General features: G+C 40.2%; 1 protein-coding gene across 1 annotated transcript; it reads right to left on the minus strand.

The window, feature by feature from the left end:
• Nucleotides 1-325: 325 nt before the first annotated feature.
• On the minus strand, nt 326-1,271 carry LOC143774671 (olfactory receptor 11H6-like). Its single transcript, XM_077262423.1, has one exon. The coding sequence runs from the start codon at nt 1,256-1,258 to the stop codon at nt 326-328; it is 933 nt and encodes a 310-aa protein (XP_077118538.1). The 5' UTR covers nt 1,259-1,271.
• Between the last annotated feature and the right edge of the window lie 14,196 nt (nt 1,272-15,467).

Genomic DNA, 15,467 nt, shown 5'->3' on the forward strand with positions numbered 1-15,467 from the left:
TTGTTGGGGAAAAAGGAGGTGTTAAATGCTGCTGTCAAAGATTGACAAAGATTGCCAACAGCATTTATCAGGTTAATTTAATCAGCCATCATGTGCCAGGAAAGATGTATGATGAGAATGCAAGTCTGCATCAAAGTCTGGGAGCTAGCATGTGATGTACCTTTTTGTTGTTTGTCGGTAAGAGATTGAAAGAAAACTAATGTCTGTACTGCTCACATCATCAAATTTTACAATTTCTCATGAAACATTACAAAACAAAGTAGAACAATTATGTTGAGTATCTTGGTTCAGCCTCTTTGATACTTAAAATATTATTTATAATTATCTAGATTACATTCTTATAACATGCTTTTTGTATGGCTTTTATAAAATCTTTATTTCTTAGACTGTATATAATGGGGTTAATAAAAGGAGTAAGCACAGTATATAGCAGGGATAGGATCTTACTGATTGTTGATGATTGCCCTTTTGTTGGGACAACATAAACACTGAATATAGTCCAGAAGAATATGGAGACCACAGTGAGGTGGGAGCTACAGGTGGAGAAGACTTTATGTCTACCGGTACTGGATGGAATCCTTAAGATTGCTAGAACTATACAGGTATAAGACATCACAATAGTTGTAATAGGAATAAAGACAATTGGAATACTCAGCAAATAAACCTCCAAGTGAACAATATGCGTGTCAGAACAGGCAAGATCTAGTAAGGGGACAATGTCACAGAATAAGTGGTCAATTATGTTAGGACCACAATAGTTTAATTTTGCTGTAGTTATCATGTAAATCAAAACAATAGAAAATCCAAACACCCAACAGATGACGGTCAGTTTCACACAATAACCACTTTTCATGATAACGTTAAAATGTAGAGGTTTACAGATGGCCACATATCGGTCATAAGACATCACAGCGAGGAGAAAACATTCAACTGTTTCTGAAGCACCTAAAAAATAAAACTGCGTAATACAGCCAACAAAAGTAATGGTCCCCCCATTATTCAGTATGACATGAAGCATATTCGGGACAATATCTGTGATTACTAAGATGTCACTGATGGAGAGTTGTGAGATGAAGAAGTACATTGGAGTGTGGAGGATATTGCTGGAGGACACCAGGGTGATGATCAGGAGATTCCCACATATTGTCCCACAGTAAATCATCAGGAGAAGACTGAATAGGAACATTTTTAATTCTTGGCTGACTTGAAATCCTAAAAGGAAAATCTCATTGACTGATGTCAGATTGTTCTCCATCATGTAGAACAAATTGGTGATGCTAGAAGGATGAATAAGAATAAAACACTACTATTTTATTTTTTAAAGTTGTACACATTTTAATTTTTTTTTACAAAAAACATATTAGTTTTGGTTGATATGCCCAAGTGTACATTTTGAAACAACATACGTTTTCATGGAAGCCACAGGAAGTAAAAAAAAACATCTGCACAATACACATAAAATAATCAAATCAAAACTCACCAATCTTTGCCAGAGCATTTGCCCTTTCAAAAAAAAAGCCTAAATTGAGCATGAAATGTATAAAAATAAAAGATAAATTTATATCACTCTCAAATGTAAAACATTTTTATGCATAAAAAAGGATTTATTATTATTATTTTTTTTTGGCTATTATTATGTTTTTGGCTATTATGATACCACAATATAATTTCGGTATTGAACATTTTCATTCTCAAAGAAATGAATTAGAATTTTAAAATATGTTTTCTTTATCTTTCCTTTTACAATGTATGATACACTAATAATACATACGTAAATAATTCTGCATTGCTTAAAAATACTGTAAAATGTTTTTTTAAAAAACCTTTGAAATGTTATATTTATACCATGGAATAAAAAGTGTTAAGTCATCCAGGTCTAAAATTGTTAAGCTTTATAATTAAAATTAACTACAAATGAAGCCTTTCACCCACTCATTCCAGAAGGCAATTTTTTTTGTAACCATACCCTAAATGTATAAAGTGCCTTAGAATTCCTAAGATTTTATTACATTGCTTAACATTTAAAGTAAGATTTGTAGCAGAACTAGTTCAACAAACTTTAAAAAAAAAAAAGAAAAACCTTTTTGTCTCTGCCAAAACACAACTTTTTACAACTTTTTGGATCTGAGGGTTTATTTCACTAATCCACACAAATTTAGTTTTATATCCTTTATTTAAGCACATAATGTAGTAAAATGAATGGTGTCATTAAAAATTACAACTTGTCCCACAAAAAAAAAAAAGGCCGCATATGGTTATGTTAATAATACTAAAAAAAAGGTTATGGTTCTAGAAAGAAAAGGAAGTTACAGCACAACAATGAAAACTTGCCAGATATTAAAAGAGTTCAGCAGAAAAAAAAAGGTTTGAAAATGCATAAAACAATATATATGCAATTACTTCGCGAGATATCTTAAGTAGACTTTATTAAACATTTGTTCAAAATAATACTTACAGATATTTTTTTGCTTCTTCTGTTTATTTCTTTAGTCTCAATTTCAGTTGTGGTTTCATCTACTAGAGGAAAATTGGCTAAATGTTAGACAGCATAATATCTTGTTGTGTTCATGAATATGAACTACAGGGGATATTTATGTACAAAATATGGGGCAAGGTGCCAGGTAGGAGTCTTCAGAGATTTTTTTCCTATTCTCTATAGGGTCATCTTTGTAATCAAAATTGAAAGTTAAAAGTAAAGCTGTTATTATTAATTTGATTGGAGAATATGGGAATCTTCTCATTTGTTTACATGAAAAAAGAAAATATAGAATGGCATTAGAAAGTGAAATGAACACATGGTAATATTAATATTAGATGGCGTAGGACCGTCCTGATCCAGGTCACCTTGTCGACAGTAGGAGTGCTATTTTTCATCAAAAGCAGTATTACTAAAAGCCCTGTGTTATTTAATGCACTTTTGACTTATTTAGTTACAGCAGGGTTTTTTGCTCATTTTGTTTCTTGTAGGTTGATTCTTGTATCTGAGTCAAATCAGGATTGCCTCCACCCTTGGTAGTTAACATCTGGTTACGAGGATCTTGATTCTGCTTGGACCTCACTTCATCCTGCCCATGATCCAACATGAGACAATTTTGGGCATCAGTGCAGATGCTTTCCTACTCTGGATTCTCTGATTCTTAGGAGCAGAGCTCGAATGCCCATGGAATAGAATGTGTAAACAGCTCTTCAAAGTGGACTATCTGTGGTTCACCGTAGTCGGTTGGATGTTTGGAAATTTTTGATGCAGGGGGTAACAAGGGTGATTGGGGTGCCACCTCTGAGGATTGTACTGTGTGTGTGATGTTAAGGTGGAGGAAGAGGAGGAGAGGCTACTTAATGCAGCACAGCGAATGCCATTCACTGTAGGACATTCTCTTTCTGAGCCTCATCTACAAGGCAGACCGCTGTGCAGCTGAAAAAAAAGGGAATTGAGTAGCCCGGCCAGTAACAGATAATGTCAGTGGTCTTTGGATAGGATGAAATGTGTTGAGCTTTCATTCACATTGATACCTAACCAGCGTACACGTCAAACATCAAGCCTATTTTCCCTTTCACACCACCTCGCTTTTTTCCATTCATGTTGCAAGTAGCCTTCCCCTCTTGTACCCTGCTGTTTCACAACCTTAGGTCCACAGCTGTCAGTCACCTGTCACTAAGTGAATAATCAGTATTTGTTTTCTTAGATGTGTTCCTGAACAACACTGTTATACATAACGATTTTAAGTGGAAATCTGACCTACTGATTGGTCTCTGAATTACTGTTTTATCACAAATGATTTTGAGTAGATTATTGGGCTTCTTGGTTGCACCACTATATTAGGCCTAGCAATTTTTAAGTGGAAATTTGGCCTACTGATTTGCCACTAAAACATAGTTTTAGCACAAACTATTTAGAGTAGGTATTTAGGCCTCATGGCTGCACTATTATATTAGGCCCAATTACTTTTAAGTGGAAATCTGAGTTTCTGATTTGCCATTGAAATACAGTTGTATCTCAAAAGATTTTGAGTAGCTACCTGGGCCTTGTGACTGCACTACAATATTATGTATAACAAGTTACACGGCACTCTATAGAATTGTAAGTGTAGGTGCTCAAGTAGGGTCTCCAGCCCGTTAAGTCAAGTATATAGAAAAACTTGGCACTCAATGATTTTGAAGAGATTTAGAGTCATTTATTTTCACATCTGGACAAACAGATCAATCGTAGCTCAATTGCTGCTAAACGTTTTCGGTCCGTTATGGACCTTCTTCAGAGCAAGTTTATCTAGAGCATGGGATCTGGATATGTGCCCAGATAAGCTAGCTTATTGGCACTGCGTATGGTAGCAAATTTCGGAGGCAGTGTATGGAGACAGTGACTGCAAGCACAATAGGTTGCTTAGGACATGCGGTAAGCTCACACTGTGCGCGTTCTGCGCCTGGAGCGCTGGTGGCATGCTGAGACGCTAAGGGAGGCGCGCTGCAAGTGCGGCATGAACTTCCAGGTAGTTCCTTGCATTCTGATTTGCCACTGAAACACAGATTTACCACAAATGATTTGGAGTAGCTAATGCGGCCTCGTGCCTGCAACACTATATTAACCTTAACAATATTTAAATAGAAATCTGACCTTCTGATTTGCCACTGAAACACAGTTTTAGCACAGGTAATTTGAGCAGCTAATGGATTCTCCAGGCTGCAACCCACAATCAGTCTGAATGATTTATAAGTGAAATCTGGCCTTCCGATTTGCCACTAAAACACAGTTGTAGCACAAAGGATTTTGGAGTAGCAAATGGGGCTTCCGGAGACTGCCACACAGTTTTTGCACAATCTACTTTGATGCTGAAAGATCAATTTCACATAGGGCATGATACTATTTATTTAACTGGTAAGTTCACTTTCAGCACCAGCACTAGAGCAAGAGCAACCTCTCTGCACTGTGACAGGGACATGTGACTTTGGCAGCCAATCACAGAAGACCTGGTGTTGTGACATTGTGGATGGTTTCTACACCCTGATTGGTTCCCGGAATCAATACACATTAAGTTAAGTGAAAAAAAGCGTGCGTTGCTGCTGTAACCTCTCCACACTCTTCTAACCTCTCCACACCTATTTCCCTTCAATTCCCCTACACATCAAACACATTTCCCCGTCCACCCACCTCATCATACAGCACCACTATCCTAGCCAAAGTAATAACAAAAGCATTAGTAGAAGCACAGTGATTTACCAAACTGCAACTGATTTTTGCCGACGTTGAGTAAAAATGCTTGTGAAAGCGAATCTGAATGTGCTACGTATGTGCTGAATTTGAGATTGACAAACATTTTCCGAACATGTTTGCTCCTCCCTACCTACTATATTATTTAATGAGACACGCGTTCCAACAGTTCAGAGATAATACCCCCACCTCTGTGCTGCGCAGCCAGGGCTCACTGCAATCAGGAAGTTATTAAATTAATATGCCTTGGAGATCGCAGTGACACAGCTCAAGAGTTGTAGACAGATCTCCAGGACAAGTTAGAGTAATGACTGTCTCCACAAAACCTGGAGCCAGAAAAGGCTGTGTGCGATAACAGTGCAAACCTGGTGGTGGCCTTACACAGGGGTAACTTCACACACATACCTTGGATGGCTCACTTCCTCAACCTGGTGGTACAACAATTTTTTTTCCACCTTCCTGGCCTTGATGCGCTGCTTTAGAAAGCATGGTAACTGTGTGCTCACTTCTGACGATTGTGCCCCACAGGTTAATACCTTGCATTGCTATAGAGATCTTTCAGCCTATGGGTTATCCATTTGATTTGCGATGTGTTGACACAGTGGAATTCTACTCTGCACATATTGTAGTGACAGCAGTGATGAGCCCTTGAGCAGTATATCCTTTTGCATAGCCTTGGTCAACACACTACAGACGCTTGCTGAGTGGGCACAGTGTTGTGAATTCTGTTTTTGGGCTCCCTCTGGTGGTTACTGGTGGTACTGGCTGACTTTTGTCTTGTGTTTCCTGTGCACCTGTTCCCATCAGGAAACTGGGAGTTTCCTATTTAGTCTGGCTTCTCAGTCATTCTAGTGCCGGCAATCAATGTTACCAGAGCACCTCTGTTGCTTGCTACCTGCTCCAAGCCTGCAATTCAGCTAAGTTGGATCTTTGGCATTTTTTGTGTTTGTTTGTCCAGCATGCATTTATATTTCTCTTGCTGCTGGAAGCTCTAGTGATCTGAAATTACTACTCCGGTGTCATGAGTTGATAACGGAGTTAAAGTAATTTCAGGATGGCTGTTTAGGATTTTGAGGTGACCGCGAAGTCCTCTTTTGTATTTTCTGCTATCTAGTCAGAGGGCCTCTCTTTGCTGAATCTATATTCATACTGCGTACGTGTTTTCCTCTTACCTAACCATTATTATATGTGGGGGGCTACTATCACTTTTGGGGTTTCCCTGGAGGCAAGCCAGGTCTGTGTATTCCTCTACTAGGAGTAGCTAGATCTCCAGCTGGTGCGAGGTGTCTAGGGATAATCGTAGGCACACCCCCTGGCTACTATTAGTTGCATGTTAGGTTCAGCATCGCGGTCATCTGAGATTCCATCTTCCTAGAGCTAGTCCGTTTTTGCCTGAGTCCCTGCCATTGGGAACCATGACAGTATTGCCGGCCGAAATGTATTAAAGGTATTGGCTGAAGAAAGAGAGAAAAAAGAAGTTTCTGACACTTTTTTTTTTTTTTTACTCAGAAGTTCTGTCTAGCCATAATTGCAATCTGCTGCTTTTTTCTCTCCTCTTAACCCCTGAATGGCTCAGATCTCAGCTGTTAAGAAATGGATATCCAGAGTTTAGCTACATACCTGAATACTCTTGCTTCTAAGGTTCAAAATATCCAAGACTATGTTATACATGCTCCTATGTCTGAACCCAAGATTCCTATACCTGAGTTCTTTTCTGGAGATAGATCTCGTTTTTTGAATTTTAAGCACAATTGTAAATTGTATCTTTCTCTGAGATCTCACTCTGCTGGAGACCCCGCTCAGCAGGTTAAAATTGTTATTTCCTTGTTGCGGGGTGACCCCCAGAATTGGGCATTTGCATTGGCACCAGGGGATCCTGCGCTGCTCAACGTGGATGCGTTTTTTCTGGCACTGGGGTTGCTCTATGAGGAACCTAATTTGGAGATTCAGGCTGAAAAGGCCTTGATAGCCCTCTCTCAAGGGCATGATGAAGCTGAAATATATTGTCAAAAATTTCGAAAATGGTCTGTGCTTACTCAGTGGAATGAGTGCGCCCTGGTGGCGAATTTCAGAGAAGGTCTCTCTGACGCCGTTAAAGATGTCATGGTGGGGTTTCCTACGCCCACAGGTCTGAATGAATCCATGACTATGGCTATTCAGATTGATCGGCGTTTACGGGAGCGCAAACCTGTGCACCATTTGGCGGTGTCTTCTGAGCAGGCACCGGAGATTATGCAATGTGATAGAATTCTGTCCAGAAGTGAACGGCAGAATTATAGGCGTAAAAATGGGTTGTGCTTCTACTGTGGTGATTCTGCTCATGTTATATCAGCATGCTCTAAACGCACAAAAAAGGTTGATAAGTCTTTTGCAATTGGCACTTTACAGTCTAAGTTTATTTTGTCTGTAACTTTGATCTGTTCTTTATCATCTATTACTGTGGATGCCTATGTGGATTCTGGCGCTTCCTTGAGTCTTATGGATTGGTCCTTTGCCAGACGCTGTGGGTTTAGCCTAGAGCCTTTGGAAGTTCCTATTCCTCTGAAGGGTATCGACTTCACACCATTGGCTAGGAATAAACCACAATACTGGACACAAGTGACTATGTGTATGACTCCTGACCATCGGGAGGTGATTCGCTTCCTTGTGTTGCATAACTTGCATGATGTCTTCGTGCTTGGATTGCCATGGTTGCAAACTCATAATCCAGTCCTTGACTGGAAAACAATGTCTGTGTTAAGTTGGGGATGTCAGGGGGCTCATGGGGAAGTACCTTTGGTTTCCATTGCTTCATCTACTCCCTCTGAAATTCCGGCATTTTTGTCTGACTATTGTGATGTTTTTGAGGAGCCTAAACTTAGTTCTCTCCCCCCTCACAGGGATTGTGATTGTGCTATAGACTGTGCTATAGGCAGCAAGTTTCCCAAGGGTCGTTTGTTCAATCTGTCTGTGCCTGAGCATGCTGCTATGCGAGAGTATATTAAGGAGTCCTTGGAAAAGGGACATATCCGTCCATCCTCATCCCCTTTAGGAGCAGGTTTTTTTTTTGTGGGTAAAAAAGATGGCTCCCTGAGGCCCTGTATTGATTATCGCCTGTTGAATAAGATTACAGTCAAATACCAGTATTCTTAGCCACTATTGACTGATTTATTTGCTCGTATTAAAGGGGCAAAGTGGTTCTCTAAGATTGATCTTCAGGGTGCGTATAATTTGGTGCGGATTAAGCAGGGAGATGAGTGGAAAACTGCATTTAATACGCCCGAGGGCCATTTTGAGTATTTGGTAATGCCTTTTGGTCTTTCTAATGCTCCTTCAGTCTTTCAGTCCTTTATGCACGATATTTTCCGTAAATACCTGGATAAATTTATGATTGTGTATTTGGATGATATTTTGATTTTTTCGGATGACTGGGAGTCGCATGTTCAACAGGTTAGGAAGGTTTTTCAGGTTTTGCGGGCCAATTCTTTGTTTGTAAAGGGTTCAAAGTGTATTTTTGGAGTTCAGAAGATCTCCTTTTTGGGGTATATTTTTTCCCCTTCTTCTGTTGAGATGGATCCTGTCAAGGTTCGGGCTATTTGTGATTGGACGCAGCCTACTTCCCTGAAGAGTCTTCAGAAGTTCTTGGGCTTTGCTAATTTCTATCGTCGATTTATAACTGGGTTTTCAAGTGTTGCTAAACCTCTGACTGATTTGACTAAGAAGAGTGCTGATGTTGCCAATTGGTCCTCTGCGGCTGTGGAGGCCTTTCGGGAGCTTAAGCACCGCTTTTCTTCCGCCCCTGTGTTGCGCCAGCCTGATGTTTCGCTCCCTTTTCAGGTCGAGGTTGATGCTTCCGAGATTGGAGCTGGGGCGGTTTTGTCGCAGAGAAGTCCCGATTGTTCAGTGATGAGACCATGTGCATTCTTCTCTCGAAAGTTTTCGCCCGCCGAGCGAAATTATGATGTCGGTAATCGGGAGCTCTTGGCTATGAAGTGGGCATTTGAGGAGTGGCGTCATTGGCTTGAGGGTGCTAGACATCAGGTGGTGGTCTTGACTGATCACAAGAATCTGATTTACCTTGAGTCTGCCAGGCGTCTGAATCCTAGACAGGCGCACTGGTCGTTGTTTTTCTCCCGGTTTAATTTTGTGGTTTCGTACTTGCCGGGTTCAAAAAATGTGAAGGCAGATGCCCTTTCTAGGAGTTTTGAGCCTGACTCCTCTGGTGATTCTGAGCCTATGGGTATCCTTAAGGATGGGGTGATTTTGTCTGCTGTCTCCCCAGACTTGCGACGTGATTTGCAGGAGTTTCAGACTGATAGGCCTGATCGTTGTCCTCTTGGGAGACTGTTTGTTCCAGATGAGTGGACCAGTAGAGTCATCTCGGAGGTTCATTCTTCTGTGTTGGCAGGTCACCCTGGAATTTTTGGTACCAGAGATTTGGTGGCCAGGTCCTTCTGGTGGCCTTCCCTGTCTCGGGATGTGCGTACCTTTGTACAGTCTTGTGATGTTTGTGCTCGGGCCAAGCCTTGCTGTTCTCGGGCTAGTGGATTGTTGTTGTCCTTGCCTATTCCGAAGAGGCCGTGGACGCACATCTCTATGGACTTTATCTCGGACCTCCCGGTTTCTCAGAAAATGTCCGTCATTTGGGTGGTGTGTGACCATTTTTCTAAGATGGTTCATTTGGTACCCTTGCCCAAATTGCCTTCTTCTTCTGAGTTGGTTCCTTTATTTTTTCAGAATGTGGTTCGTTTACATGGTATCCCGGAAAACATCGTTTCTGACAGGGGGTCTCAATTTGTGTCTAGGTTCTGGCGAGCGTTCTGTGCCAGGATGGGCATTGATTTGTCTTTTTCGTCTGCATTCCATCCTCAGACTAATGGCCAGACGGAGCAAACTAATCAGACCTTGGAGACCTATTTGAGGTGTTTTGTGTCTGCTGATCAGGATGATTGGGTCGCCTTTTTGCCGTTGGCAGAGTTTGCCCTCAATAATCGGGCCAGTTCTGCCACTCTGGTTTCTCCTTTCTTTTGCAATTCAGGGTTTCACCCTCGTTTTTCATCTGGCCAGGTGGAATCTTCGGATTGCCCTGGAGTGGACACGGTGGTGGATAGACTGCACCGGATTTGGAGTCATGTGGTGGAAAATTTGAAGTTGTCTCAGGAGAAGACTCAGCAGTTTGCTAATCGTCATCGTCGTGTGGGTCATCATCTCCGTGTTGGGGACTTGGTGTGGTTATCTTCTCGTTTTGTCCCTATGAAGGTCTCTTCTCCTAAGTTTAAACCTCGGTTCATAGGTCCTTATAAGATTTTGGAGATTCTTAATCCTGTATCTTTTCGTTTGGACCTACCAGCATCTTTCACCATTCATAATGTCTTCCATCGGTCGTTGTTGCGGAGGTACGAGGTACCGGTTGTTCCTTCTGTTGAGCCTCCTGCTCCTGTGTTGGTGGAGGGTGAATTGGAGTATGTTGTGGAGAAAATTTTGGACTCTCGCGTTTCCAGACGGAGACTTCAATATTTGGTTAAATGGAAGGGATACGGTCAGGAGGATAATTCTTGGGTGACTGCCTCCGATGTTCATGCCTCTGATTTAGTTCGCGCCTTTCATAGGGCGCATCCAGATCGCCCTGGTGGTTCTCATGAGGGTTCGGTGCCCCCTCCTTAAGGGGGGGGTACTGTTGTGAATTCTGTTTTTGGGCTCCCTCTGGTGGTTACTGGTGGTACTGTCTGACTTTTGTCTTGTGTTTCCTGTGCACCTGTTCCCATCAGGAAACTGGGAGTTTCCTATTTAGTCTGGCTTCTCAGTCATTCTAGTGCCGGCAATCAATGTTACCAGAGCACCTCTGTTGCTTGCTACCTGCTCCAAGCCTGCAATTCAGCTAAGTTGGATCTTTGGCATTTTTTGTGTTTGTTTGTCCAGCATGCATTTATATTTCTCTTGCTGCTGGAAGCTCTAGTGATCTGAAATTACTACTCCGGTGTCATGAGTTGATAACGGAGTTAAAGTAATTTCAGGATGGCTGTTTAGGGTTTTGAGGTGACCGCGAAGTCCTCTTTTGTATTTTCTGCTATCTAGTCAGAGGGCCTCTCTTTGCTGAATCTATATTCATACTGCGTACGTGTTTTCCTCTTACCTAACCGTTATTATATGTGGGGGGCTACTATCACTTTTGGGGTTTCCCTGGAGGCAAGCCAGGTCTGTGTATTCCTCTACTAGGAGTAGCTAGATCTCCAGCTGGTGCGAGGTGTCTAGGGATAATCGTAGGCACACCCCCTGGCTACTATTAGTTGCGTGTTAGGTTCAGCGTCGCGGTCATCTGAGATTCCATCTTCCTAGAGCTAGTCCGTTTTTGCCTGAGTCCCTACCATTGGGAACCATGACAGCACAGATGAAGGACCTCTGCACTCTTCTGCACAGTTTCGAAATGGCTTCTAAGATGGTTAGCGCATTGTCATCAGCATCACTATTCCACACTGTCGCTGCACAGGTGGGTGCCATGGGAGGGCAGATTACAGTAATCAAGGGGGCTTATATTACCAGACAAACTGTTAGTAAAGGTGCAGGAGCCGAGGAACAAATGGAGGAGGATGAGAAGGAAGAGATGATTGGTGCGTAATAGTCAGGAGATGAAGAGGATATTGATCCTATCTCCGCTGTCCCTGATAGGTGGGAGGGCACAGAGGAAGCAAGCTTAAGTGTTACTCGGCAACCAGCACACCATGAACGCGCCTGACTCATGAATGCCTTCTTGTAGTACTATCTTCAACATGACACCCATACTCCTAGAGTTAGAAATAGTGCTGTCTACTGGGTTGCCACTCTGCTAGATCCACGTTGCAAGAGTAAAATTTTCCAGATGCTTCCCCCCTGTAAATGGTTGTGCACATGCTAGAGTATCGAAACACACTTGTAGGTAATCTTAACAGTGGTTTCCTCCAATACAGCAGTGAGGCACACAGAGTGCATCACAGTTCTATACTTTCAACCCCAGAAACATCAAGGCATCACAGCAAAAACATTAGCAGCAGCAGCAGTGTAAGTGGCATAGGCAATTTAATTTCACACATATTTTTACACCAGCCCATCAACGAGCACAACAGAGTACAAGTCTGACATGTTGTGAATGACTGGAGAAGATGATGCAGAAGTATCTTGAGCTCAATATCAATGCCATCAGGGGGAATTTGAACCATTTTACATTTTGTTCTTTAAAAACAAAAGAGTGGCCTTAACTCACCTGTCATGCCTTGAAGGTTTTGTCATGCCGGGCAGTCAGCGTTCTCTCACAACGTGTCTTCAGCAATCCTAGTGGTGTCCTGACAGACAAGCACTTTTGGCTGTCTCTTGAAAGTGTAAGCTTCCTAACTTTTATCAAAAATTACAAGGCATAGATCTCCAAAGACTTTTGCACCCCAGTCGCAGATTAGGTAGACTACGCTATGAACTAATTTTTAGTTTCATGCTTTGATCTCATGTTATTACAGTCTGTGACATCTTTATTGTGGCTTATTTGCCTTTGCTTTGCCATTGTTGCTATTATCAAATTTCCACTGCGGGTCAATTGATGCCACTTTTCCTGCTATCTGCCCCTAAATTAAGATGTTTTGGCAGCTTTTTTTCCCTTCTGAAGGTGTTGTCTATGCCTTTTGTTTTGCTTCCCATTGAATTAAATCGGGTTCAGATACATTTGATGAACTGTTCGACGAACTGTTCCGCGAACATCGGGTTGCTCTTTATATCCAAACAGAACCAAGCTTTGATTGTTTCACTCAATTCTAATCAGCATTCTCAGGAGAAATTGCACAATAAATTTTGGGGTACACTTTTCCTTTTACCCATGACATAATAAAAAAATGTAAGCTAAACCAAAATTTTTGTAGGAAAAATGGGATTTTCTATTTTCACGGCTCAACATTATAAATTTCTCTGAAGCACCTGCGGGTAGAAGGTGTTCATAACACATCTAAATAAATCCCTTGAGGAATTTAGTTTCCAAAGAGGGATAATTTGTTGGTGGTTTCCATTGTTCAGGCACATCACGGGCTCACCAAATGCGACACAAAGTCTGTTCTCAATCCCAGCCAATTTTGTGTTCAAAAAATCAAACGATGCTCCTTCCCTTATGAGAACTGCCATGCACCTAAACATTAGTTTTCCCACACATATGGAGTATTGTGCACTCAAAAAAATTTGTACCACACATTTTTGGTCCATTTTCTCCTGTTACTCTTGTGAAAATTAAACAATTTGGACTTAATTAAAATGTTCATTTTTTTCCCCCTTATTGCTTTAATTCCTGTGAAGCACCTGAAGGGTTAATACATTTCCTTATTGTGGTTGTGGGGACTTTTCGGAGTACAGTTTTTAGAATGGTTTCACTTTTGGGTATTTTATGTCAAATAGGCCCCAAAATTAACTTTAATTGTGATGTGGTCCCTAAATAAATGGTTTTGTAAATTTTGTTTGCTGATCAAATTTAACCCTGCTAATTTCCTAATAATTTTGTTTTTTCAAAAATGATGCAGATATAAAGTAGAGATATGGGAAACTATTTTTTTACTATATTTTTTATTTAACTCTCTGGTTTAAGCGCATGTGAATTAACAGCTTGAAAAATGCAAAAATTTCAAAATGTTCGGCAAAATTCCAATATTTTCACAAATAAATGCAAATTGTTTCTAACAAATTTTACCACTCTAATGAAGTAAAATATTCTCAGAATCACTGGGATGCATTGAAATAAGGGTTCCATAATTATTACCACATAAAATGACACTGGTCATAATTGTGAAATTTGGCCTAGTCATGAAGGTGAAAAAGGCTTGGTGGGTGCAGGGGTTAAATAACTTAAAAGGAAGACAAATTGAATAGTTTCTAGATGCCCCTTAGAAAAAAGGACCATACTTGTCATATGTCACTTCCATTACATTAAAAAGTGGGCGACCAAAGAAATTATTAACATGGGCTCATCTAAAGCCTTGAATTTTTGTAAGGTATCATAAACAACCAAGTGATGTCTGTAGCGATATAAGAAAGTTTGTGGATACAGCTCACCCCATCCAATATATGTATGTAGCTCAATCTGGTTACTGGGCAAGACACTTCACTGTGAATGGATTAGGCTTGTGTGGTTTCAATCTAGCAATTGGAATTAAAAGCAGAAAATTATTTATTGTGACTTTATTAAAATAGTAGCAGGGTCATAGAAAAATTGATGCGTTTGAGTCTGGTTAACGTTTAATCATAGATAAAGTTAAAAAATGACAAAAAAACCCACAACAACATATAAACACTAAATTAGTTGACATTACATCACCTGAAAAGTAAAGTATTCATCCTACAATGAGATGTTGTGGATATGTATTTGTCTTATAGACAGCCATGTAACAACTTTTTTTTTTTTTTGCATGGTTGTCTATCAGAGACATGGATGTTCACAACATCCCATTCTAAGTTTAATACTTTGCTTTTCGGGAGATGTCAACATGTAATATCATCTATTTATTGGCCTTTATGTGTTTTTATAACAAGTTGATTTGTCATTTTGTAACTATGTGCAATTGCAAATGTCAGCCACACTCGAAATGCGTTGGTAATTTTTCTATGCCCATGCAACTATTTTAATGATGTGACAATAATTTGTTGTATTGAAAATCTCATCACTTTTAACCAGGTGAGTTTTCACACAGAGGCATCTGGGACTACTGAAAGAAAAATGGCTGTAGCATCATCAATACATTGTATGGGTGAAAATAGCTTAGACTACAAGACTACAAATTCAAGAAACGAGAGAGATTTTTTTCTTCTCAATGGGCTTAGAAATCTTTTTAGCTTTTCGAAAATGTCTTCAATGTAAAGATATGATGAATTTATATGTTTGGCTGTATTGTCATAGTACCTAAACATATACGAGTACTGCTTTCACTACTAACTAGCTGCTTACATAGTCTGCAGATAGTCACAATTAGTAATCTGGCACAGATAAATTTGGAATATTTTGTTAAAGAATAGAAAACCAAAATAATAGGCAAATGTGTGCTTGGACTTCCAACATTTTGCAGAGAATAGGAAAAGTTGTCAAAGTTCATTGTAGTTAATATGTATATACATTAATTTTGAATATGTAACAAAAAATATATAAAATCACCTGATTTAGTATTTTATTCAATTTATTATGATAGAAATTAGTTACATAATACTCATAAATTAACCTTTACAATTTAAATCGAAAGCCTACAAGATAAAGCAAAGAGCAGCAATCAGTCGAAGTGTCTTCAGGTCTAAC

Source organism: Ranitomeya variabilis, chromosome 5, assembly GCF_051348905.1.
Source record: "Ranitomeya variabilis isolate aRanVar5 chromosome 5, aRanVar5.hap1, whole genome shotgun sequence".
Classification (NCBI taxonomy): domain Eukaryota; kingdom Metazoa; phylum Chordata; class Amphibia; order Anura; family Dendrobatidae; genus Ranitomeya; species Ranitomeya variabilis.